Source organism: Phacochoerus africanus, chromosome 5 (assembly GCF_016906955.1).
Source record: "Phacochoerus africanus isolate WHEZ1 chromosome 5, ROS_Pafr_v1, whole genome shotgun sequence".
NCBI classification, from domain to species: Eukaryota; Metazoa; Chordata; class Mammalia; order Artiodactyla; family Suidae; genus Phacochoerus; species Phacochoerus africanus.
This window is the reverse complement of record NC_062548.1, coordinates 20,355,195-20,382,739: the sequence shown is the minus strand read 5'-3', so window position 1 is coordinate 20,382,739 and position 27,545 is coordinate 20,355,195. Positions and strand designations below refer to the sequence as shown.

The window sequence follows — 27,545 nt, the reverse complement described above, 5'->3', positions numbered from 1 at the left end:
TAAGGACGGAAGCCGCAGGGACCTGTGTCACAGAGCAGAGCACAGCAGCAGGATGTGGGCTGGAGGCCACTGGCAGGAGGCCGAGAGCCTGTGGAATTTGTGGGCTGCTGTTCCGTTCTTAAGAACTCGCATTCGGAGGGGACCTGGGCTACTCTAGGGTGGTGGAGTGGTTTGCTTCAAGCTGGCCTCCCTCACTGGACTGTTGGCTCCATAAGGCCAGGGGACTTTGTTTTGGTCTTTTTTGTCTTTTTAGGGCCTCATTGCAGCATATGGAGGTTCCCAGGCTAGGGGTCCCATCGGAGCTGTAGCCGCCGGCCTATGCCAGAGCCACAGCAATGCCAGATCCGAGCCACATCTGCGACCTACCCCACAGCTCATGGCAATGCCAGATCCTTAACCCACTGAGCGAGGCCAGGGACTGAACCCGCAACGTCATGGTTCGTAGTTGGATTTGTTTCCGCTGCACCACGACAGGAACTCCAAGGCAAGGGGACTTGATCTGGATGGAATAGGAGGTGCTCAATCAACCCTGGGGTCAGGGGGGAGGGAGAAAGGGGGGGATTGAGGGAGGGGAGGGTCACAGTCCCATGCAGTCAGGGAGGAGACGGGGGCCAGAGGGCACTAGCACGAGCTGTCTCTATGTTCTTAGATCTGCGGGATCTCACAGGGCAGAAATCTTTTTTTTTTTTGGTCTTTTTTTGTTGTTGTTGTTATTGTTGTTGTTGTTGCTATTTCTTGGGCCGCTCCTGCGGCATATGGAGGTTCCCAGGCTAGGGGTTGAATTGGAGCCATAGCCACCGGCCTACGCCAGAGCCACAGCAACGCGGAATCCCAGCCGCGTCTGCAACCTACACCACAGCTCACGGCAACGCCGGATCGTTAACCCACTGAGCAAGGGCAGGGACCGAACCCGCAACCTCATGGTTCCTAGTCGGATTCATTAACCACTGCACCACGACGGGAACTCCAGGGCAGAAATCTTGACTGGCGTGGGAGAGAACATGGGATGTGGGACCAGGAACCCCACTGCCTACCTAGGGCTCAGCAGGAGCTTTCACTCCCTCCGTGGGGTGTCCCCACCAGTCAGCACCTGTCATTGGCACCAGCAGGCTTTGCCCCTCATTGGACTTGAAGCTGGCCTGCAACGTCAGAAGCCAGGGCTCTCCTCTGGGATTAACCTAGCGTGCTCTGACCACTGTCCATCCTGGCCCGCAGACAAGCTCCCAGGGTCTCCGTGCACTGGGCCTTTGCACACACTGTTCCCTGCCTGGATGCCCTTCCCGTCCCTCCTCTGCTACCCCACCCCCACCTCTGAGCTTCTTGCAGTCGGTGCCCTGTCCCCTTCTCCCGTAGAGCCTGCCCAGCCCCTGAGCGATGCCTAGCATCCATCCTCTCCACCCTGGCGCTCCCTCTCTCTGTCCAGCATAGCACCTTCCCCACAGCATCAGAGCAGTGTCTTTTTTTTCTTTTTTCTTTTTTCTTTTTTTTTTTAGGGCCACACCCGAGGTATATGGAAGTCCTCAGGCTATGGGTCGAATCAGAGCTACAGCTGCGGGCCTATGTCACAGCCACAGCAATGCCAGATCCTAGCTGCATCTGCGACCTACACCACAGCTCACGGCAATGCCGGATCCTCAACCCACTGAGCCAGGCCAGAGATCAAACCTGCATCCTCATGGATACTAGTTGGGCTCTTAACCCACTGAGCCACAATGGGAACTCCAGGAGCCGTGTCTTTCAGTGGCTTTTCTAAGTTCATTGAGGACAGGGATCTTGTCTTCCTCCCTTTCTCTCCACAAATATGCTGGCCCTGCCCTCATGGGTCTGGCATCCCAGCCGGGGAGCCACGAACCAGAGATTCTTCCAGACAGAGAAGTGCCGCTATGTCAAGGAGGCCAGGGTGGTCACGGGAGGCCCCAGGGAGGGCCAACCTGCCCACGAGCAAGAGGAGATCTTCTCGGCAGGGGAAGCAGCAGGTGCCTCGGCTCTGAGGAGAAAGGGGCTTAGCTTCTCTGAGAAACAGCCAGAAGGGCTACGGAGCTGAGGAGGGGAAGGAGGTCGGGGCTGGGGGTGGGGAATGGGGCCAGATTACATTCATTTCAGTCTGTCTCTGGCTCTTAAGGCAGCACCCAACCTATAGGAATTGGGTTATTCAAAGAATTATTCAAGGAATATTAGTCGAATAAATGCGAAGGGGCCCTGAGTGCTCCCCGATCATCAGGGGTAGGGAGGGGGCAGCCCCTGGAGGTGAGCGTCTGCCAGGCAGCCCAGGGTTCTGGGCAGGAGGTGACGGGTATGGTCCTGGTGATAGATGCGCTCTGGGAGAGGTTCATTCCCTTAGAAGGGAAGTTTTTTTTTTGTTTTGTTTTGTTTTTTTTTTTTTTTTTTGGTCTTTTTGTCTTTTTAGGGCCACTCTGGCAGCACATGGAGGTTCCCAGGCTAGGGGTCTGATCAGAGCTACAGCTGCCGGCCTACAACACAGCCACAGCCACGCCAGATCCGAGCTGCGTCTGCAACCTACGCCACAGCTCATGGCAACGCCAGATCCTTAACCCACTGAGTGAGGCCAGGGATTGAACCCGCAACCTCATGGCTCCTAGTCAGATTTGTTTCCACTGCACCACGACGTGAAGGTTTTTGGATGTGAGTCAGGTGCTGGAGGCAGAGAGTCGAGGGAAAATGCCACCCCTGCTCTCTCTCTCCTCCTCGCAGGTCAGGGGGCAGGATCGGAGGCTCTGACAGGTAACAACCTCCTGAAATCAGTTTGGCACCAATTTGTGCTTCTGTCTTTCCTTAGCAGTCAGAGGCTATTTGCACTCCTGAGCTTCCAGGGCGCCTTGCAGGCCCAAGTCCCCTCCACAGTTCTCCTCAGCATGGAGGGGTGAGAACAGCCCCTAGCCCAGGGCAGGTCTGCTCAAAACTGACGTGGCTGCGGCTGTGGTGTAGGCTGGCAGCTGCAGTTCCGATTCGACCCCTAGCCTGGGAACCTCCATATGTGGTGGGTGGGTGCGGCCCTAAAAAGACCAAACAACAATAACAAAAACCCTCCAGGCGCTCCCATCGTGGCTCATTGGAAATGAATCAGAGCAGCATCCATGAGGACACATTCAATTCCTGGCCTCACTCAGTGGGTTAGGGATCCAGCATTGCCATGAGCTGTGGTGTCGGTCGAAGATTCGGCTCAGATCCCGCCTTGCTGTGACTGTGGTGTAGGCTGGCGGCTACAGCTCCCTTTGACCTCTAGCCTGGGAACCTCCACATGCCTAAAAACACAAAAGACCAAAAAAAAAAAAAACAAAAAACCCCAGCAAACCCTCCAAAGGCCTCCGGGCCACCCCAGAGCCAGACCAGAATCCTCACCATGCATGGCCTCTGCCCTCTTCCCATTCCTCCCTCAGGACCTTGGCACGTCCTGCCACCAGGAAACCCGCGTTGGGCCAGATTCCCGCAAGGGTCCCCTCCTCCACTTCCTTCAGTCTCAGCTTGAATGTAGGTTCACCCGAGGCCTTCTCTGATTTCCCCCTCCCCCACCCCCGCCCCCAGGCTAAAATAGCACCTCCCTCCCCCACTCCGTCAGTTTTGCTCCACCTCCTATTTCCCGTAGCCCTTTGCATCATTTGACAAACTATACATTTAGTTTTATCACCTGTCTCTTCTGAACTAGTATGTGAGCTCCATGAGAGCAGAGACTTTGATGTGCTCATTGTGTGTCCGGGATAGGTGTTCAATACATATCGAGCGAACGGATGCATCGTGAAAACGAGGTCAGCGCCACCTGCTCCTCAGGCTGGTGTGGATGTGGAAATTGGGGCACTGAGCTCTCCCAGCGTGTGGTTTGCACACTTCCACAGCCCTGCAGGTGGTAGGTAAACATATGCTATTTTAGTAGGTCCGTCTTTCTGTTGACCTGCTATTTATGGCAAGTGATAATGATCTGTCATTTATGGCGTTAATATAAAGTTTCCTTTTTGAAGCCAGCGCACTCACAATTTAAAACAGGGAAAAATCTATATTTGCCAGCCTGAAAGATAGTTTCTAATACACATGGCCATCTTATAAGAAAACTTTTCAGAGAATAAAAAGAGATGCTCATTCTTTTTTAGCGGCTATGTATTGAAAATGGTTTTTTAGATGGCTATGGAAGAAAACCATCTTTTTTTTTTTTTTTGGTCTTTTTAGGGTCTCACCCTCGGCACATGGAGGTTCCCAGGCTAGGGGTCCAACTGGAGCTGTAGCTGCCGGTCTACGACAGAGCCACAGCCACGCCAGATCCAAGCCGCATCTGCGACCTACACCACAGCTCACGGCAACACCAGATCCTTAACCCACTGAGCAAGTCCAGGGATCGAACCCGCAACCTCATGGTTCCTAGTTGGATTCATTTCTGCTGCGCCGTGATGGGAACTCCAAGAAAACCATCTTCATGAAGATACAGTGTACTGTGTCCTGGGGTCCAGGAGGAAGCCCTAGATTTTGGATCCGCCTCCATAGTCTATAAACCCTGAGACTAAAAATAAAACCTCAGGGTATTCATTGATCGCAGTCAATGATAGTGCATAGATATTTAAGAAATAACCAAAGTCTTCCTTTGATTATCCACCTGCTGTGCGCATAGCTTGTGGGGCCGGAGAAACTCCCATCCTTGCTGCAGTGTTTGTGTTGTTTTCATCCACCTCTAGGGGGCAGTCTCAGCCATCGCTTTAGGTCCTGCCATGTAAGTCTATCGAGTGTGCCTTATGGTTCCTGTTTGGAGGATGGGCTTACCTTTGATATGTCAGCAAAAGCCTCCAAAAGCAAGCTCAGAACTCTACTTTTTCATTCACCTGCTGTGCATTAAGGACTTACGACTTGGCCCTGAGATGCAAAGAACAGAATCACTGGGAGAACGCTGGGGTGGGTTTTGAAGGAGGCATGGAAGTTTTGTGCTGTAAGATACATTTGGATGGTCTCTCTCTGTGGGCTTAGGGCCATCACGGAGAATGATCACTAAAGAATTTTTTTTTTGTCCTTTTGCTATTTTTTGGGCCGCTCCCGCGGCATATGGAGGTTCCCAGGCTAGGGGTTGAATCGGAGCTGTAGCCACCGGCCTACGCCAGAGCCACAGCAATGAGGGATCCGAGCCGCGTCTGCAACCTACACCACAGCTCACGGCAATGCTGGATCGTTAACCCACTGAGCAAGGGCAGGGACCAAACGCGCAACCTCATGGTTCCTAGTCGGATTCGTTAACCACTGCGCCACGACAGGAACTCCAAGGAATTATTTTAACCCTCTCCTAAATGCTCCGCTGGTCCTAGGATGTGGCCCAGGCTTCAGATTCAGACACCTCTGAGTGTTCTACCACTCTGTCACCGAGAACCCACTCAGGTGTGAAACACACACACACACTTGCTTCAAACTGGCTTAAGTAAAGAAAGGGAAGTATTAGCCCAAGACTGAAAAATCCAAGATCATGCCAGCTTCAGGCAGGGTTGGATATGGGGATTAAACACGGTTAAGAAGCTCTAGTTTCTTTTCTTTCTTTCTTTCTTTCTTTCTTTTTTTTTTGTCTTTTTGCCATTTCTTGGGCTGCTCCCATGGCATATGGAGGTTCCCAGGCTAGGAGTCCAATCGGAGCTGCAGCCGCTGGCCTACACCTCAACCACAGCAACACGGGATCCAAGCCACATCTGTGACCTACACCACAGCTCACGGATCCTTAACCCAACTGAGCAAGGCCAGGGATCGAACCCTCAGCCTCATGGTTCCTAGTCGGATTCGTTAACCACTGCGCCACGACGGGAACTCCAAGAAGTTCTAGTTTCTATCTAGTCTGTCTGTCTGTCCTCAATTCTGCTGCCTGTATGTCGGTATCACTCTTGGACAGCTCCCTGCCTGGAACATAGAAGGACTGTCACAGTAGTGACCCTCCTGAGTTAATAAAAATAACGTCTTGCTTTTTGTGGCCCTTGTAGCTCTCAGCTCCTATCTGCTAATAATTCCACAGGAAAGGGATGGGGGCTTTTGCAGCAGCTTTGAGCAATCCCTGGGTTGAGTCTGTTGGCCTGGCATGGGGGACAGGCTTAGCCCTGAGCCCATCCCCTGGCCAGGGAGGTGGGCCAGCTTGAGGGGCCAGGCCCAGGTCACGTGCTCGCCCTTGCGCTGCCAGCAGCATTCTTTCCACCCACATGGCATGGATCGCGAGTGGAGGGCGAGTGGTTTCCCAAAGGAAAACCGACGTGATGTAACTAGAAGAAAATGCACAGATGCTGAGCCGCCAAAAAAGCAACAAATGTCCACTCTCTCCGCTGGATGCTTTGTGGCCTTCAGGCGATAGGCTCCAGCTTTCAAAGCCTCAGTGTCCTCCTCCCTGAAGTGGGGATAATGATCCTAGCTCAGAGCAGCACGGCAGACCCCCACGACAAGCACGCGTGCAGAGCATGCTGAATGATAATCGCAGCGGCCTAAACTCCAGGCTCCAGGACCCTGGAACATGTTACCTATTGGTCATGAAGCATCCCTCGGTTACGTGTGGCACCTGGCAGGGACAGGGTAGGTGGCGTTAAGTCAGGCGTGTGGAAGTGCTTGGTGACCTCTGCCTCGTTCCTAAACTGTTCCAAGTTATTGTTCTTCTCCACTGGGCCTTGACCCCTGCCAAGTCAGGTCCCCAGCATCTGTCCGCCAGCCCTGGCAACCAGCACAGGGCTCTCTGCTGCTCGTTAATGCAGCTCAGGCTCTGGCGTGCGCTACATCAACCCTGTTTAGAAGCATTCCAATATTCTGGCCTCAGAGGAATACGTGATCCCTGAAATATAGACTCAGTCGAGCTGCTTGAAGCATAACTGATTCTTGGCGTTTCTTCCCGCTTCCATTTTTTTTTTCCCCAGAGAGAATTAATAATAGGGCCATTGATAAAATTCTACACCGTCGCTGGGACCAGCATTAGGGAGAAAGATGATAAGGAGCACAATAATGGCAGAGGGACTTTGCTTTCCCATCACGTCCAAATTCCTTAGACCACTGGCCATACTCAACACACTCTTCCTCAGCGCCCACCCCTCCAGGCAGAGCCAATTTCTGGCCAATCCATGGAACGTTTCAGGCCTTGTCAGGCCCCCAAACCTTTGCCTGTGCTGTTTTCGGCTGCCAGGAATGCCTTTCTTTTGTTGCCCAGCAAACCTTTCAACTTTGGAATTTCAGATCGGTGGTCTCCTTAATTCTTCATTTAGGGCCCCTTGTGTGCCAGACACTGTCCTGGGGGGCTGAGAAGACACAAGGGATCCAAACAAGTAGACCCTGGCTTCACGGACTGTCTCTCTTCTAGTGCGGGTGACGGCCCAGGAAATAAAAGGCCTAAAACATCAGATAGATATTTAGTGGGCGTTGGGAAGAGGGGGCGTGTGTGCATAGCTTGCAATTTTATTTATTTATTTATTTATTGTCTTTTTAGGGCCGCACCCCCGGCATATGCAGGTTTCCAGGCTAGGGGTCAAATCAGAGCTGCAGCTACCAGCCTCCACCACAAACACAGCAACACAGGATCCGAGCCGCATCTGTGACCTACACCACAGCTCATGGCAACGCCAGATCCTTAACCCACTGAGCGAGGCCAGGGATCGAACCTGCATCCTCATGGTTCCTCATCAGATTCGTTTCCGCTGAGCCATGATGGAAACTGCCCACAATGGGGTTTGCAGTTTTCAGCGGGGCCGGCCCAGGGAGGACTTCCCCAGAAAGTGGGATCTGAGGCCAGCCTTGAAGGAGGTGAGGACTCTGGGTGTTTCCCTGGAGAAGAAGCCTCAGGCAGAAGGAATGGTGAGCCAGAGGCCCCGAGGTGGGCGCAGGGTGGTTGTGGAGGGCACTGCATGAGGAGGGGGGCTGGGGGGGAGGTGGACAGAGACCTGAGCACAGGCCCAGGGGGCGGAGCCTGGTGGCCCCCCGGGACCCATGCAGCGTCCAGAGCAGAGGGGTGATATGGTTCGACTTCCTTGTCATCAGGCCCCCTCTACCCCCACCCTGGGCTGTAGCAGAGAGAACGGACTAAGGGGACGAGGGCGGGAGCAGGAGGCCAGGGAGGGATCCTGCCCCAGCGAGGGAGCAGGGAGGTGGGGAGAGGTGGTCAGCTTTTGGAGCTGATGGATTGGACGTGGCGTGGGAGAGTGAGCTGGTGAGCTAGGATTTGGACGTGACTCTCAACGATTGGTGCCCTCGGGGCCCTTCCCAGGTCCCTCGTTCAGATCCTTGGCATCATATTTCGTACATTTTATTATAATCATTTGTCTCTTTTGGTCTCAGATGCCCTTGCTAATCGGATAAAAGTTATGGACTCTCTTCCCAGAAAAATGCCTCGGCGCTTTCATTTGAATGGGTGTTCCCAGAACGCCTCCTGGCCACCCCCCATTTTAGGGGGCCAGCGTGGGTTTGGTTGCCGGGGTGCATGACAGCAGGGGGCGCCATTCATAGCACACACCACAGGAACGGGAGCGGAGTTGTGCCTGTCAGCCCCAGACGGACTGGTGGTTGGGCACAGCCTAGAGGCACGCTGGTATCTGAACATACACTGGGCCAGAGTTTTTTTTTTTTGAACCCTCATTGCATGTGTAACAGCTACACAGTAAGCCCTTGATAATTGTTTGCTGAAAGATGATGATGGTAAACTTGATTCTTTTTAAGTTTCTCCCACCTTTGTGGGATGCCTTCAATACTCATTAATGCCTTGGCTTTCGTTTTTTTCAAGTATAGTTGATTTACAATGTTGTGCCAATTTCTGCGGTACAGCTAAGTGACCCAGGCATACATGTAACATCCTTTTTCTCATATTATTTTCCATCATGGTCTAACCCAAGAGACTGGATATAGTTCCTTGTGCTGTACAGCAGAACCTCATTGCTTATCCATTCTAAATGTAATAGTTTGCACCTACTAACCCCAAACTCCCTGTCCATCCCACTCCCTCACCACCCCCTGCTTGGCATCCACAAGTCTGTTTTCTTTCTTTCTGTCTTTTTTTTCTTTTCTTTTCTTCTTCCTTTTTTTTTAATGGCTGCACCCACGGCATATGGAGGTTCCTAGGCTAGGGGTCAAATCGGAGCTGCAGGTGCTGGCCTACGCCACAGCCACAGCAACACCAGATCCGAGCTGCATCTGTGACCTACACCACAGCTCACAGCAGTGCCGGATCTTTAACCACTGAGCAAGGCCAGGGATGGAACCCACATCTTCATGGATAGTGGTCGGGTTCATTTCTGCTGAGCCACAACGGGAACTCCCACAAGTCTGTTTTCTCTGTCTGTGAGTAGTCGGTTTGGTGGGTAGGTTTTGGAGCCTGGGCAAGAAGCCTCAGCAAGGTTAAGTGCGAGGGAGAGGTGGTGTCTGGCATCTGACCAGCGTGAGGGCCAACCAGGTGGGTCCTTGGTTACCCTTAGCAGTTATCATCATGGAGCTGGAGGGTGGTGCTGAACCGGAGCCCAGAACTCAGGCTCCCCCCACGAGTTCTGCTCTCCAGGAATTTATCATCCAGCCGGGGAGTCAATAAGCAGAAAGAAAAGGATTCCAAATGACCTGCACTTTTCTCCTAGATACTCCTTAGAGCAGCCCTGCAAAATCGATCTTATTAATAACCCCTTTTCACAGACGAGGAAACTGAGGTTCAGAGAAGGTAAGTTGCAGAGTGCAGGATTCACCCGCAGGTCTCCAAATCCCTAGATAATTACTGAGCAATATATATATAAGTTGTTAAAGGCTAACAACTTAGCACTTAATTACATACGATTTCACCCTGTATTGTATATAATTTAATACTAATTGCAGGGTTTCAGAATGAGCTGAAGTGAGCGGGGGTGAGGCTGCCTGGCAGGGGAAGGCTTTCTGGAGACTTTGGATGCTGAGCTGGGCCTTGGAGAGGCTTTGGATGGAGACTTGAGGGAAAGGAATAGCATGACGAAGGCATCAGGAGAGGAGTGAGCTGGATGGCAGTGGGGAAGGGCTAGGATGGCACTACTGATTGATTGATTGATTGTCTCTTTGCCATTTCTTGGGCTGCTCCCGAGGCATATGGAGGTTCCCAGGCTAGGGGTCCAATCGGAGCCATAGCCGCCGGCCTACGCCAGAGCCACAGCAACGCGGGTTCCCAGCCGGGTCTGCGAACTACACCACAGCTCACGGCAATGCCGGATCCTTAACCCACTGAGCAAGGCCAGGGATCGAACCTGCAACCTCATGGTTCCTAGTCAGATTCATTAACCACTGCAGGAACTCTTAGGATGGCACTATTTAAATAACAGAATGCCAGAAATGTAAATGTCACCCAAATGCCCGGCGCTGTGCTGGGGCCTTTTTATTGGTTTTTGGTTTGATTTTGTTTGTTTTTTTACGTTTTAAGGCCACACCTGTGGCATATGGCTAGAGGTCCCAGGCTAGAGGTCCCTGGAGCTGCAGCTGCCAGTCTACACCACAGCCGCAGCAACGTGGGATCCAAGACGTGTCTTCAACCTGCACCACAACTCATGGCAATGCCAGATCCTTAACCCACTGAACGAGTCCAGGGGGCGAACCCGAGTCCTCATGGATACTAATTGGGTTCGTTACCACTAAGCCACAATGGGGAATACCTATTTTTCATTTTTAGGCTACACATGTGGAAGTTCCCGGGCCAGGGCTTGACCTGAGCCCCGGCAGCAACCAGAGCCACAGCAGTGACAACACCAGGTCCTTAACCCACTGAGCCACCAGGGAACTCGGGCCTTTTTACTGTTACTGCATCCAACCCGCCTTTGAGCCTATGAGGGAAAGAAAAATCCAGTCAGGCAGGTATAGTTATTACCTAAACGAATGCCACTGTCATGATTTCGAGCCAGGCCTGGACTCCAAACTCATACATCCTTCTCAGCTCAAGTTCAGCGCTGATCTGATTAGAGGTGGGAGCACTGCGACTTGTGGAGAGTGAGCTGGGCTGGTCTGGGGCCTGAATAGCAAAGCGTGGCCCCAGAGCATTGCCCGGGAGCTTGTTAGACAAGCCTGGCCCCTCTCCAGTCCTGCTGCATCAGAACCTGCATTTCAACCCCATCCCAGGTGACAGGTGTGCACATCGGCTTCTGAGAAGCACGGGGCTGATGAGACACTCAGCTAGATGTGCGTCTGGGCTCTTAAGTCTATCCAGTGACATCTCCCTCCCGGCAGAGACAAATAAATGCCTTCCCAGAGGGTTTGAGGTGACAGCCCAGGGCAGCCCACCACGAGCTGAGATCTCTTTGAAGTCTCATATTTCATCTACAGACATCATTGCGTGTTTCATTCCGTACCATGCTATATGCATGGTCATTTTCATATCTCAAAATGGTTATGGAAATTGCCGTGGAGAAGGCTCTGCGTTCCTGGGAGACGGCATGGGACGGCTTTCCTTGTATCTTAAATGCAGTAATAATAACCACTTCAAGGGCTGCTGCGAAGATCAAAGGCGAGTCGTGTATATGGAAATGCTGCCTAAACTGTCCGCGTCGTACCCATGTTGTGCTGGAAGGAACGGAGACGCTTCCCCAGACCCCGTGTCCTACAGCCAACCAGCCATCCCGAGGGCTGAGGGTCATGGTCAAGGTGAGGCAGGGTTCAGATGCCGGAAGACAAAGGAACATCTCTGCGCATTTCAGGAAGCCAGGGAAACAGGAATAGGAACACCTATTGCTGGTCTGTTTAAATTTCTTATGATTTCTGGAGTTCCCCCTGTGGTGCGATGGGATCGGCAGTGTCTTGGGAGCACTGGGGACATAGGTTCGATGCCCAGCCTGGCACAGAGGGTCAAGGATCCGGTGTTGCCAAAGCTGTGGCTTGGATCTGATCCCTAGCCTGGGACCTCCATATGCCACGGGGCGGCCAAAAAAGAAAAAAAAAATTTTTTTCTTATCATTTCATCATATCACCTGTTCTTATTACTCCCTGCTTCCTGATTGGCCGGATTAGCTAGTAGGAAAATTCAGAGGCTTCAGAGACATCAGGATAGGAGAGAATAGGAGAGCTTAGCATCCTGTCCCCAGGTGACCCAGAGAGAGGGGAGCCTGGGAGGAAAAGTGGGGTGACAGGGAAAGAAGGAAGCAAACGGCCACAACCTGGAGTCCTCCAGGAAAGGGGACAGTGACTCTCTGGCTTCCCCAGCCAGGGGCCACGAATCCTTGTAATCAGAATAGAAGTAATAAAGGGACGGAGTTCCCAACGTGGCTCAGCAGAAACAAATCTGACGAGCATCCAGGAGGACGCAGGTTCGATCCCTGGCCTCACTCCACTGGTTAAGGATTCGGCGTTGCCATGAGCTGTGGAGTAGGTTAGGGCTCAGATATGAACCTCCATATGCCCTAAAAAGCAAAAAAAAAAAAAAAAAAAGGTAGTAGTGGGAGAGACCCAGAGAGCTGAGATGGGCAGAGACAGTGACCATCCACCTCGGAGGCCGAGGTGGAGGGGCAGCCAGAGAAGGCACAGGAAGGAAGGGCCCCTCATTCAGACCCCTAGATGCGGAGTTCCCATCGTGGCTCAGCGGAAACGAGTCTGACTGGTATCCATGAGGACACAGGTCCGATCCCTGGCCTCGCTCAGTGGGTTAAGGATCTGGCGTTGCCGTGGGCTGTGGGGTAGGTCGCAGACGCGGCTTGGATCTGGCGTTGCTGTGGCTGTGGTGCAGGCCGGCAGCTGTAGCTCTGATTCATCCCCTAACCTGGGAACCTCCATATGCTGCAGGTGTGGCCCTAAAAAGACAAAAAAGAACCACAGAAGCTACAGGAGGAGAATCTGGGGATGTACGCGTGGGAACCTCGCCCCATGGCCTGGAGCAGTCAAAAAGGATGAAGGGGGGGGGGGCTTGGGCTTCATAGATACAAACGATGGCCTTTGGAATGGATGAGCCATGAGATCCTGCTGTGTAGCCCTGGGGACTATGTCTAGTCACTTATGATGGAGCCTAATAATGTGGGAAAATAGAATGTGTACATGTATGTGTAACTGGGTCACCATGCTGTACAGTAGGAAGAAAAATTGTATTGGGGAAATAACTATTTAAAAAAAAAAAAAAGACGAAAAGGCTGAAGTGGCGAAGAGCTATTGTATTTGCTTAAGGAGGTTATGGGTCACCCTGGGGGAGAGTTCTGGAAGATGAACGGGGTTAACGCCAGATTTTGAGAAGCTAAGAAGAGAATGATGGAGATTCTTCCCCTCCCCCTTCCCATGATGACGGTTAGGATTTTCACACAAATTGCGTTTCTATCACAAATGTCTTTCTTGTCATTTAACACTTAATCCCCGTAACTTGCGACCAGAGTGAAGCCGATATTGTCTCTTTAATCCATTCCTTGGCAAAAAGTTGTCTAGGAAACATAGAAAATTGCAAAGCATTGTTTATAGTAGAATCCTATTTTTGTTTAAAAGAATATGCGTTTGAGTATATTTATAAATATGTGAATAGGTGTATTATAAACAAAAAAACATCTCGAAGAATATGTATCAAATGATAATAGGGGGTTGTCCCCATTGGGGCTCAGTGGAAAGGGACCCAAGTAGTATCCATGAGGATGTGGGTTCCATCCCTGGCCTCGCTCAGTGGGTTAAGGATCCAGCACTGCCGTGAGCTGTGGTGTAGGTCGGAAGAGGTGGCTCGGATCTCACATTGCTGTGGCTATTGTGAAGGCCGGCAGCTGTACTTATGATGCGACCCCTAGCCTGGCAACTAACACATGCTGCGAGTGCGGCCCCAGGAAAAAAAAGAAAAAGAAAAAAATTATAATGGGGATTTTATTGCTATATACATGTCATTTTTAATATGTATAGTTTATGCATTTATTATCCCTTCATAAAGCTATTTTATATATATATATATATATATATATTTTTTTTTTGGTCTCTTGAGGGCTGCACTCGTGGCATATGGAGGTTCCCAGGCTAGGGGTCTAATCAGAGCTGTTGCTGCCAGCCACAGCCACAGCCATGCCAGATCTGAGCCACTTCTGCAACCTACACCACAGCCCATGGCAATGCTGGATCCTTAACCCACTGAGCAAGGCCAGAGATTGAACCTGCAACCTCATGTTTCCTAGTTAGATTAATTTCCTCTGCACCATGACGGTAACTCCTATAAAATTTTTTAATAGGGGTTATCTCTAATGGTCAGGTTATGGTATGTGATTTATAATTCTTTCAGCTACAAAGAACAGAAACTCAGCTGATACTTAAAAGCAATAACTAAGTTGTCCAGATACCTATTCAGGCATGGGTGGATCCAGAGGCTCAAATTATATCATTAGGAATCTCTCTCCATCTCTGGGATCTGCTGTCTTCTTTCTTGTCTTCATTCTCAGGGAATTTGGGCCTGCATCTTGTCATCTTAGCACCCCAGTAGAGAGAAAACAGCTTTTCCCCAGGAGCCTCAGCGAAGTCCCAGGGCTGACTCTCAAGGGCCCAGCTCAGGCCGTGACTCATCCCTAGACCAAGGTCAAGGGCATGTGACCCAAGAGGAGCCCAAAGGAACTTTCAAAGGCGTCTAAGGAAGGAGTTCCTGCCGTGGCTCAGTGGTTAACGAATCCAACTAGGAACCATGAGGTTACGGGTTTGATCCCTGGCCTCACTCGGTGGGTTAAGGATCTGGCGTTGCCGTGAGCTGTAGTGTAGGTCACAGACGTGACTCGGATCCTGGGTTGCTGTGGCTGTGGTGTAGGCCAGTGGCTACAGCTCTGATTGGGCCCCTGGCCTGGGAACCTCCATATGCCTCAGGAGCGGCCCTAGAAATGGCAAAAAGACAAAAAAAAAAAAAAAAAAGGCATCTAAGGAAACCAGTGAACTTAAAAACGGGGCTGAATCATTCCCCCAAAGAAATCCAGAGTTCTGTGACTAGAAGAGGAAGCAGGAAACCACTAACATCTGTTTTAAAGGGGCCTCCAGATAAATAAAAAAGCCCTCGTGTACAGCACAGGGAACTATATTCAGTACCTGTAATAAGCCATAATGGAAAAGAATATGAAAAGAATATGTATGTGTATAATGAATCACTCTGCTTTATAGCAGAAATTAAAACAGTGTTGTAAATCAACTATACTTTAATGAAATAAATTAAAAAATAATAAAACTTTCTGAAGAAGAAAAAATAAAGGGGCCTTCATTTTGGGGGGGTCCCATCTTTTGGTAATGACTGAGTTGTCTATAATAAGCATGCATTTCTCTTACGGCAGCAAGAGAAAAATGAGAACCTCTCTTCAACAACTGATCTGAGGAGTTCCCGTTGTGGCTCAGCAGGTTAAGCACCTGACTAGTACCCATGAGGACACAAGTTTGATCCCTGGCCCTGTTCAGTGGGTTAAGGATCCAGCATTGCCATGAGCTGTGTCGAAGACACGGCTCAGATCTGGAATTGGCTGTGGCTGTGGTGTGGGCCGGCAGCTGTGGCTCCAATTAGACCCCTAGCCTGGGAACCTCCATATGCCGTGGGTGTGGCCCTAAAAAAAGGACAAAAGACAAAAAACCAAACCAAAACAAAAACTGGTCTGGGTTACATTTGGTTAGGGCAGCCAAGATCACACATTCCTGGGTGTGGAGAAAGTAGTCCAACCCAAATCTTGTTGGAGACCCTGATTTTATAGGGTCCAGAGGGAAAGAACAACGGCAAGGCTGGGGAATTGACTGCCTCCTTTTCGTAGATTGTTAGCTGTGTGTGTTCAAGACCCACGGGGCCACGTGGCGGTCTTTGGGGCTCTGGGTCGCCCGAGTGATGCGCCCAGGGAGCCGGGCCTTCGTCAAGGTCAGCCTCTGCCCCTCGGCCTCCTGTGGGATGTGTGCTGTACCCGGGGCCTCAGTCACTGCTTCCCTGCGTTCTGCTATCACACTGCTGTGTTTCTCCATTGCAGGGTTACGCTAAGGACATGGTGACAGACTTTGATGAGAAACATGATGAGTATTTAATATTGCTGCAGCAGAGGAACCGGTAAGATGAAGCCGCTCGACGGCAGCCCTTCATATTAGCCAAATAAAAATCTATTTAGATGTATTAACAGCATGCAGGCTCTGTTTCCCATAGACAGGGGATGCAGTCGCCCTCCGCTCAGAGGCTGGGAATAATATCTGCCATCCCAGCTCTTCTCTCTCCATTCACTGATTTAATTGCAGCTTTGGATTGAGCTGTAGCAAACTGTGCCACCTGCGAAGGACCACCTCTCGCCTCCCAGCCGCTGTTCTGGGAGAAGCTGGGTTTGTGATGAAAAGCTAGAATGTGGCACGGCCTGCGCATTCGTCACCTGAATAGCCCTGTCTGTGATCTCACAGGCTTTGAAGGTCCCTTGAAATCTGAGCCTGTAATCACGCCTTGTTCTTGTTCTGTCAAGGTGGAGTCATTTTACATTTGTATTTGAAACTGGTCCATGTCATTTAAAGTTAAGTGAGTCCTAGAGTTCCTGTTGTGGTGCAGTGGTAACGAACCCAACTAGTGTCCATGAGGATTCGGGTTCGATCCCTGGCCCCACTTGGTGGGTCAAGGATCCGGCGTGTTGTGAGCTGAGGCATAGGTCGCAGACACGGCTTGGATCCAGTGTTGCTGTGGCTCTGGTGTAGGCGGGCAGCTACAGCTCGGATTTGACCCCTCGCCTGGGAACTTCCATATGCCGTGGGTGCGGCCCTGAAAAGACAAAATAAAATAAGTGAGTCCTGATTTTTGACTCGAGTGCTGGTTCTTATAAGAGCCTGTAGCTGATGCCATGTGTTGTGATTGAGGTCATAGCAGCGTGGTCTGGTTTGAAAGAGGTCTCTTGTGTCCTCTGTGTCTTTGCAGGCCCACAAAAGTTTGTTTCACCGTGGTTTGTCTTCAGGCCTGGAACCTTGCAGAAAGCACTGAGTTTGCAAACTCCCAGGCTAGGAGGGGCCAGGCGGTGAGTGAAGCTGGCTGGCTCAGTGAGGACAGTGAGCGCCTGGGACTCCCACAGGCCCAGGGGTCTGTCCATATCCTCCAGGGTTTCCGGAGAAGCCGGAAATCTGGATTTGTGTGGTGAAACCTGAATTTTTTTTAAATGTTGATAATGGGAGTTCCCGCTGTGGTGCAGTGGGCTAATGAACCGGCTTGTGTCTGTGGAGGCCCCAGGTTGATCCCTGGCCCGGCAGGGGAGTTCGCAGCTGTGGCTCAGATTGGCTCCTTGGCCCGGGAGCTTTAGGTGCAGCCGAAAAAGATAAATGAATAAATAAAATGTTGGTAATGATTTGCAGTCAAAGCACAAAACGAACAGAAGAAGCCTGCAGGGTCCCCCAAACAGCTCTGCAGCAGGGGGAGGAATGGGGCACGAATTTGGGCCTTTGTGTTGCAGGAGTGGGCTTGGGGCCTCATAGGCAAAGAGTTTGGGGGTGTCTCCTGAACGTGGGTTCAGCCCTGGTCTGCTGGGCTGGGTTCTCTGTGCTTGTTAACTGGGCCCCGGTGCTATGTTGCATGGGGCAAGATTTTATGCTTTGCTATTGCCCCATAGTGTTAGGAGTTTTGCATCCCTGCCCCTTTGCTAGATTCACCCTGACCCCCAGTATCTATGGCAACAATCCCTGCCTGCCTTCCAGAGGCCTCTTAGCAAGCCTGTCCCACTCCCAGGAGATCAGCTCTGAATTATCTCTCCAGGACCAGCCAGAAATGTCAGGCAGCGTCCCATGTGCCCAGCTGCTCTGTGCTCATCTCCTTCCGTCCCAGGGGTGACTGTAAACCAAGGCTCGTGCTGATTAGACCAACGTGGGTTTTCATCATCCCTGATGCCAAGGAACAGGATGTTTTTATTCAGTTTCTGGCAGGCTGGATGGTGCCACCGAACACCTGGGCGATCACTGAATCATGTACATGTGACTTGTCTGAGGGGAGAGTGACATGGTCTCTTATGAGCAGATTGCCTCTCACTAATCGAGGGATCAATGCGTGCATGATCAAAGAGGCACTGGCCGAGAGCATAGCTGAGAATATCCTGAGGCCACGTTGCAGCGCAAAGGCAATTTCAAAATATCCCAAAACGGAGCTGCCATAAAATTTGGGGGACGTGTTGTCACCGAGAGGGAGATGGCTTGGTGACTGGAAATTAGAAGGTAGAGCTAGGGAGTTCCCGTCGTGGCGCAGTGGTTAACGAGTCCAACTAGGAACCATGAGGTTGCAGGTTCGATCCCTGGCCTCGCTCAGTGGGTTGAGGATCCTGCGTTGCCGTGAGCTGTGGTGTAGATCGCAGATGTGGCTCGGATCCTGAGTTGCTGTGGCTCTGGCATAGGCCAGTGACTATAGCTCCAATTAGACCCCTAGCCTGGGAACCTCCATATGCCGTGAGAGCAGCCCTAGAAAAGGCAAAAAGACTAAATAAATAAATAAATAAAAATTAGAAGGTAGAGCTAGAAAAAATCACCTCCAAATGGAGACATACGCAGAATGGGAGTGCCCCAAGCTGTCATCAGACCCAGTCTGAAAAGCCACCTTTGCTGGAGTGCCAGCTGTGTGCCAAGCATCTCGCCCCCGTCATTGCATTTTCTCCACACACTCCCTGATGGGGCTGGTATAGTTACTGTACCCATTGTACAGACAAGGAAGTGGAGACCCAGGACAGTGAGGATTTTCCCAGGGTCATATAGCCAGGAAGTGGTGGAGCTGGATCGTACTCTCTTATTTATGTTTCCTTTGACCTTGTCATCAATAATAAAGAGGAGAGGAGTTTCCCATTGTGGCTTAGCAGGTTAAGAACTTGACTAGTATCCATGAAGATGTGGGTTTGATCCCTGGGCTCGCTCAGTGGGTTAAGGATCCGGCATTGCCGTGAGCTGTGGTGTAGGTTGCAGACAACGCTCAGATCCTGCGTTGCTGTGGCTGTGGTGCAGGCCGGCAGCTGCAGCTCCTATTCAACCCCTAGTCTGGGAACCTCCATATGCTCTGGGTGCGGCCCTAAAAAACAAACAGACAAAACCCCTCAGTGATTTTTGGAGTTCCTGGTGCCGCAGAGATGCACCAATCCGTTGTGCCACAGTAGGGACTCTTGAGGGGCTGTGTGTGGAAGATGGGGGTTACTGGACAGGCGAAAAGACCAGGTGCCCATGGCACAGCCCTGGCCCTCAAGAAACTGCCCAGACAGTGGCAGGTGAGTACAAGGCCATCTGTGACTGCGCCGGAAGCAGCAGCCAGTGACCACGTGCCGCAGGAGAGGACACAGGCATGTGGAAGATGCGGCAGCCCCGGTTCACGCACAAGCCTCACCCAGAGGACGCTTAGTGATTCTGGTCACTCAGCTTCATGAAAGATGTAATCATGCCCAACGGGACTCGTGAAAAAGCAACCACAGTCATCAAAGGGCTGAGATACGAGGCGCGGTTAAGAGCTAACAGCTGAGAGGGGCTGTAATATACACTCTCAATGGTGGCAGTTCTGAGATCTAAGAATCCAGCAAAGGTATTATTTGTTTTTTTTGGAAAATGGTGTTTGAGGGAAACTTACAGGAAAAAAGACCCATATGAGAGGTGAACCCACCGCTCCCGGAGGAGATTCAAGCAGAAAGATGGAAGGGCAGAACCAGCCCCTCCACGCCGGGTTGGGGGCGCCCCACACAGGTGGGTCTTTGAGCTGGAGCTGGTATCCCCTTCCGCCCTCATGACCACGTGGAGAGCTGTGGGCGTCCTCGGTCTCATTTCACAGAAGAGGAAACAGGCTCGGAGGGACTTGGCCCAGGTCACGAACGCTGGGAACTGGCAGAGACCCCAGGACATGGCTCTATCCTTCTCCCTACACCACCTCCACCCGCACGGGTAGGGTAGGGGGGTGACATTCTAGAGGACACATGCCAGAGCCTGTGAGCCAGCAGGTTCTGGAAGGAATGGCAGGCTCTTTGCACCACTGCCCTCCGCCTCTCCGGCCTTCAAGGCCACCGCCTCCAAGAAGCCCTCCCTTCCCCCTCCAGGAGCCACTGCTTCTCCTCTGAACTCTCCTTGCTCGGAGCCCCCTGTGGCATGATGCCTGGTGAGGGGATAAGAAACGGCAGAATGCTGCAGCTCAGAGATGGACTCTGGAGCCTCATGGGCCGGAATTTAAATCTTCCTCGGCTCTCTGACCTTGGGCAAGTTCAGCTATCACATAGGCCAGTGGTGGGAGGATTAAGCAGGACAAGGTGCCTGAAGGTCTGTGCTAAGCCCATCCATCCATCAGCAGCAGCAGTGCCATTTTATGTATTTTTTTTTTTTTTAGTCTTTTTAGGGCTGCACCCTGCAGCATATGGAGGTTCCCAGGCTAGGGGTCGAATCGGAGCTACAGCTGCCAGCCTACATCACGGCCACAGTCATGCCAGATCCAAGCCATGCCTGCCACCTACCACAGCTCCCAGCAATGCCGGATCCTTAACCCACTGAGCAAGGCCAGGGATCAAACCTGCATCCTCAGGAATGCTAATCAGATTTGTTTCTGTGGCAGCACAATGGGAACTCCAGCAGCATTTTCATGTTACATCTGCCTTCTCAAAGCTGACCTCCAGATGGTCCTTGCCTGCCTAGAGAACCCCTCAGTTGACCCCGAAGGGACTTCAACTGAAGTCCAGAGAAGCCACGTGGCCAGCCCACTGTCACACAGCAACCACAGCGCTCAGAGACCAAGGCAGTTCAGCCATAAGCCCAGCCGCACTAAGGCCCATGAGCAACATGCTCCACCTGCCCTTTGAACTCAACCAAGTCCTCCCCCCGCCTGCATCCCTGCTTGTGCCCCCACCCAGCCATCCAGCGTCTCATGTCCCTGGTCCCGTTCCCTCGGGACACCCACAGGTGCCCGCACGTGCTCGCCTGTACCAAAGAGCTCCCCGTTCATGTGGCCCTGAAGGTCAATACAGATAAATGGAAATCATACCCACGATGTGGTTTGATTCCCAGTGGCCGGATTAGGATGCGCGTCCATGCCTTCTCCTCCTCGCCCGCTGACCTTGAGTTCCGAAAATAGGCATTGCGAGGCTTCCTCACCATCCCTCACATGCAGCAGGGACGCCACAGCCAGGGCCTCACCTCCAGAGGGCAGGAAGGGATCCCAGACTGGCACGGAGACCCTGTACTGTCGTGTGAGGCGGGGGGGCGAGGGTGGGGGGGGGGACACTGGTGCGAAGAAACAAACAGAACCAGGAAGGGGATAGAGCGCCACAGGCCAGCACGTGGGCGGGAGCCCATCTCCGAAAGGGCAGGGACTGAATCTGATTTTTCTGAATCCGCCACACTGAGAGCCGCTTTTTATGCAAAGTAGGCTCTCCATTAAAAAAGCACCCACTTTTCTTGATGCCACGTGCCCATTACGGATGCGCTCAGCTGCAGGAGGGGAGTTCCTTTCGTGATTCCTTTCACACTCTGAATAATTATCGGCTCATTTATCATTATCATAACTCCACATTTTCATAAACCACTCTGCTTAAAGAGAGGCTCCCGTGGAGTGCCAGCTGCGGGTCCTGGGTAACGAGATGCTATTATGCCCGTTAAGGTAGCATCAGGGGACAGGGTGGTCTCCAGAAGGAAGCTGAGGCAGGCCCTCCCTGGCTGTGTGGTCCGATTTTCCACCTGCTGCCCATCTTGGGGCCTCTCAGGGAGATAGGCTGGGACCTGGGACCCGGGACCCTTTGTTACAGGACTGGCACCCAGACAAACATCTCCTCCAGCAACAAAAAACAAAGAAACTGTAAGGGGCAAAAAATAACTGCATGCATGTGCACTCGGGGCAAATTATGGGCAACAAGATACCAAAAACCTGGAGTTCCCATGGTGGCTTAGTGGTAATGAACCCGACTAGTATCCATGAGGACGCGGGTTCGATCTCTGGCCTTGCTCAGTGGGTTAAGGATCTGGCATTGCTGTGAGCTGTGGTGTAGGTCGCAGACGTGGCTCAAATACTGCATTGCTGTGGCTGTGGTGTAGGCCAGCCACTGTAGCTCCGATTCGACCCCTAGCGTGGAAACTTCCATATGCCGCAGGTGCTGCCCTAAAAAGCAAAACAAACAAACAAAAAAAGGATACCAAAAAACTAAAAAAACCAAGTGTCACTTCGGAAGGGCCAGGAGCAAAAGCAGGGTACTGTGTGTGCCCCCTGCACACAAAACAACACCCCCCAAAGGGGTGGGCAAACTTCCTGAGCCACCCCCTGGCACAGCTCTCACCTCATATAAGGAACCCAGCTCACCCCCACCCCCTCAACTCGGGGAAACTGTTGCTTGTTTTTGCTCCCCGCTGCTGCAGCAGGGAGCCCAGTAAAGCCTTGCCTGAACTTCTTGCCTGCCCTTGGGTCAAATTCTATTGGTTAAAGAGGTCGAGAGCCTAGGGGGGGGTCACAGCAGAGCCTGGGCTCCCCCTCCTCCCTCCCCGGAGACTCGTGGTACCCACCGCGCCCTCGGCTTGTTTGCTCCAGAGAATGCAGCTAGTGCCGTGTTTGGAAATTGTCTCTTAGTTACTTGTGTTTTCCTTCTGTTTTATGCTGTTGCCCAACAATCAGGCATCTCCCAGGCTTCCGAGGCTGGCAAGAGATAAGCAGTCTGTAATAAATGTTCCTGCCACAATTGTTGAAAAGATGGATGTATCAACCGCTAAAGAAACATTTAAAAAGCAAACAGAGAAATCACCCTGAATGCCACCACCCTACCTCAACAACTGATTTAATTTTCACATGTATCACCTACCCCTCTGGGTCTACAAACACACTTTTTTCCAGCTTTGCATTTACACATATGTACTGTTTTTATCCTACCTTTTTTTTCTTTTTTCTTTTTTTTTTTTTTTTTGCTTGTTAGGGCCACGCCCATGGCATGTGGAGGTTCCCAGGCTAGGGGTTGAATCGGAGCTACAGCTGCTGGCCGATGCCACAGCCACAGCAACACTGGATCGGAGCTGCCGCATCTGAGACCTACACCACAGCTCACGGCAATGCCGGATCCCCGACCCAATAATCAAGGCCAGGGATCGAACCCCTATCCTCATGGATACTAGTCGGATTCATTTCCACTGTGCCACAAGGGGAACTCTCATAGCTTGTCTTTTTCACACCCCCCCCCCGCAACTGAACAGATCACAGACAATCCCCCATGTTTCAACAGACTCTTTGTAATTATAACCACTGCATGAGATCCCAGCTTCCACTTCCCTAGTGTTGGACTCGTGTTTGGGTTGGTTTCATGGTTTTGTTACCACTGAATGCTGACCTTTGTTCCTGATCAGAAACAATTTGCTTACTGGGCAGAGACTAAGCATAGGACATTTTCTCTATTTTCACATCACTTCGGAGAAGGTTCTCTGAGTTTCCAGCTATGTCTAAGTTTGCCAGTTTCCACTTCCTAGCTTTAGAAGTTGTGTTTGTTGTAGCGAAGACTCTGAAGCCAAATTGCTTCATTTTGCATCCTAGCCCTGCTGCCATACTAGCTGTGTGACCTTGGGCAAATGACTTAACCTCTCTGTGTTTCCATTGCCTTGTCTATGAAATGAGGTTATTAAAATAATGATCCCGTAGGATGGTTGTAAAGATTAAAATGTTAATACAATCAGTCCTTACTATTCACGGGTTCTCTATTCGCGAATTTTTTTTTGTCTTTTTTTTTTTTTTTTTTTTTTGCTATTTCTTTGGGCCGCTCCCACGGCATATGGAGGTTCCCGGGCTAGGGGTCGAATCGGAGCTGTAGCCACCGGCCTATGCCAGAGCCACAGCAACGCGGGATCCGAGCCGCGTCTGCAACCTACACCACAGCTCACGGCAACGCCGGATCGTTAACCCACTGAGCAAGGGCAGGGACCGAACCCGCAACCTCATGGTTCCTAGTCGGATTCGTTAACCACTGCGCCACGACGGGAACTCCTCTATTCGCGAATTTACCCACTCACTAAAATGTACTTGTCACCCCCAAATCAATACTCGCAGTGCTTTTGCAGTCACTCAAAGACACGCACCGAAAACTTGGGTTGCCTGGCATACCCATTCCCAGCTGAGATAGAACAAGGGGACCCTCTGCCCTCGTGTTTTTAGCTCCTATCCTTGTCAAGTATCATTTTTCACATTTTACTCAGTGCCATGTTTTTCACATTTTGTTGCCTTTTTTTTTTGGATGACGTTGCTGTTTAAATTGGTCCCCAGGCATCGCACTGAAGTGCCATCTCACGTTCCTAAGCCTAGGAAGGGTATGATGTCCCTTACGGAGGAAATACCTGTGCTGGATAAGCTTCATTCAGGCATGCATTGGAGTGCTGCTGGGATAATGTATTAAGTAGATTTTGAATAAGGTGCGTAAGAACAGCAACATACATAAATCAAGGTTTTAGAGTGATCCACGGATGAAAACGTTGTGACCAGAAACCAAATCACTGGAATTCTCATTGTGGCTCAGCAGTAGCGAACCCCACTAGGATCCATGAGGATGAGGGTTCGATCCCTGGCCTCGCTCAGTGGGTTAAGGATCTCGCATTGCCGTGAGCTGTGGTGTAGGTCGCAGACGCAGCTCAAATACTGCGTAGCGGTGGCTGTGGCATAGGCCGGCAGCTGCAGCTCCAATTCGACCCCTAGCCTGGGAGCCTCCATGTACCGCAGGTGCAGCCCTAAACACCCCCCCCCCAAAAAAAAGAAAAAAAAAAGAAACCAAACCTTTTATTTTCCCCTAGGAACAGTGGTTCAGTATTCACTAATTCGGTGTTTGCGGCAGCTTTATAGAACATAGCTACTGTGAATTATGAGAATTGATGATCTGTAAAGCATTTAGAACAGAGTTTGGTTTCATACCTTTTCTGTGATTACTATTATTTAAACAAAATTTATATGTTGCTAATTTAGGAGGAACTTACTTAATCACTGAAGGGGATGCATGTTTGTTGCCATGGTGGTCGGTTGGTTGTATTTCTTCTTGTGCAGAAAGAAATCAAGTCGGTGCAGGGGTGCGAAAAGGCGTTTGCAAAGGAGCTGAAGGGTTTGGTGCTAGATGGGAGGGGTGGGTTCTGGAGGGGCCGCAAAGGACGCTTTGAACACCGTTTAAGGCAATGAACACCAGGGCGGGGAAAGGACCAAGCGGAGGTGTGAGGTCGGGGTTTAGAAAAAGTGCAACAGGAGATTGGCTGTGCTGGAGCCAAGACCCTTTTGGCCAAAGGGCATGATAATGGCATCATTCACCTTAAACAAAGCCTGCCCTGGTATATTTTTAAACTGCATCAGAATATAAAATGATGCCTTTGGGGATATTAAGGGTGAGTGTTTGCGAAGACATTTATGCCTTGAAGCAAAAAAATAAAAATAAAAAAAAAATAAAAAATAAAATAAAATCAGTCCGCCTGGCCTGATGAAGCCGTTTTCTGCTGTGTGGATGTGTTACATGAACTCCCTCTCACAAAGGCTTAGACCCAAACCCACGTTTTGGTGCCACGTGGAGTAGAGTGTCGCCATCCATGCCACGTAGGGATGCATGAAATTGGGATCATCCCAGGAAATCCAGGCTGTGCGGGGGCAGCGTGCACACACGCCTGCTCTGTCTCAGCAACCGGGGGGGGGGGCAAGCATGGGTACCGAGTTTTGCTAATGAATGTTTGAGCCTGAGAATGAAGGCAGAACCGCCCCCTCCCCATGCGGGGTCCCATACAGCCTCCCCCCCTCGCTGCTTCTCCGAGTGGGTAATGGGCCTCTTAGGGCTGTTTGGAGATGAGCAGCTGGGCACCCACCACCCGGCTGCTGATTAGAGCCCCTTTGCAGTCAGAGCAGCAGGTCCCTTCCTGCGTGGGGTGGGCGGTGCCCGGGGCTCGTATAATGAGGAGCCAGGGCTATTTCTCTTCCAGAAATATTAATATTAAATATTATCTCTTCCAGGATATTAAAGCACCTGAAAACCAAGGACCCCGTGCAGTTGAGGCTGGAGCACCTGGAACAGGGCTTCTCTGTCTACGTCAATGGGGCCAATTCTGAGCTGAGGACGTCACCTCGGAAAGCCATTCACCCCGACTTCTCCAGGAGCGCCTCCCACACCGAGGGGACTCACGGTGAGCACAGGCCCTGTCCGGCCAGCCACAGATCTGCTGACGAATGAGGGACACAGGTGTCACATAAACCATAGCTTGTGCACATCCGCTAGTTCACCTGTGCAAGTTAACTACTCATGTGGCCAGAAGGAGAGCGTGTGAAAGTGAGAGAGAGAGGAAAAAAAAAAAACCCTTTTAAACTTCTTTTTGTTTTCTCTTTTTAAAAAACGTCATACCCATGGCATATGGAAGTTCCCAGGCTAGGGGTAGGATCAGAGCTGGAACCATGACCTAGGCGGCAGCTTGTAGCAATGCCATATCCTTAACCCACTGAGCGAGGCCAGGGATCGAACCTACATCTTCATGGATACTAGCTGGGATCTTAACCCGCTGAGCCACAATGGGAACTCCTTTACTTCTTTTAAAAAAAAAAATTTTTTTTAAGATTTTTAAAAATTTATCTTTTATTTTTAGGGCGTATGAAAGTTCCTGGGCTAGGGGTCGGATCTGAGCCACATCTGTGACCTACACTACAGCTTTTGGCAATGCCAGATCCTTAACCCAGTGAGCGAAGCCAGGGATCAAACCCTCAACCTCATGGTTCCTAGTTGGATTTGTTTCTGCTGCGCCACGATGGGCACTCCCCCACTGTTCATTTCTCAATGTAGTTAATCCATACTCTGCAGACTTTAAGCGGATTTCATGTGTCCTGTGATCAAAGCAGAGAAAATCTGCAGTGAGTAGAAGGCACCCGGCCCAGTGGCTAGTTCCATAGAGGCGCTGAAGGCGATTTCGTGGTGGTTGAATGAATGAAATGGCAGCTCATATGGTGTGGGGTCCCAGTTTGGCCATTTTGTCTCTCTGTGCTCTTGGTTTTTAATCTTTAAAATGAGACTAATGGGGAATTCCCGTAGTGGCACAGCAGAAACGAATCCAACTAGGAACCATGAGGTTGAGGGTTCGATCTCTGGCCTCGATTAGTGGGTTAAGGCTCTGATGTGGCCGTGAGCTGCAGTGTAGGTCACAGACGTGGCTCGGATCCTGAGTTGCTGTGGCTGTGGTATAGGCTGGCGGCTATAGCTCCGATTTGACCCCTAGCCTGGGGACCTCCATATGCCGTGGGTGTGGCCCTAAAAAGACAAAAAAAAATAAATAAATAAAATGGGACTAATGGGGAGTTCCCATTGTGGCTCAGCAGTAACAAACCTAACCAGTATCCATGAGGACATGGGTTCGGTCCCTGGCCTCTCTCAGTGGGTTAAGGATCCTGTGTTACTGTGGCTGTGGTATATAGGCTGGCAGCTGGAGCGCCAATTCGACCCCTGGCCTGGGAACTTCCATATGCCACACATGCAGCCCTAAAATGCAAATAAATAAATAAAATAAATAAAATGGAACTAATGAGTGTCAGAGTGTCCTTCAAAGAAGTCCCTTTGTCTGAGAGGCCAGTGTGCTGCCGAGGTACAAAGAGGGGATCTGGAACAAGGCAGAGCCGGATTCGATCCCTGTTCTGCCACTTCCCAGCTTTGAGACCTCTGGCATTTGGGTGTTCTCTGACCCTCAGTTTCCTCTTCTGTAAGATAGGAATAATTATGCCCACCTTGCAGACTTCCCAGGAAGAG

At 51.1% G+C, this 27,545-nt stretch overlaps 1 protein-coding gene across 3 annotated transcripts in view; it reads left to right on the top strand.

Moving 5' to 3' along the window:
- The window catches only part of KATNIP (katanin interacting protein), a 218,146-nt gene that overhangs the window by 44,262 nt on the left and 146,339 nt on the right, over positions 1 to 27,545 (top strand). For all 3 annotated transcript variants that reach the window (XM_047780241.1, XM_047780240.1, XM_047780239.1), the window contains exons 3-4: positions 15,852 to 15,928; positions 25,775 to 25,944. In XM_047780241.1, the coding sequence (XP_047636197.1) occupies positions 15,852 to 15,928; positions 25,775 to 25,944 (247 nt within the window). The remainder of the gene's footprint in view (positions 1 to 15,851; positions 15,929 to 25,774; positions 25,945 to 27,545) is intronic.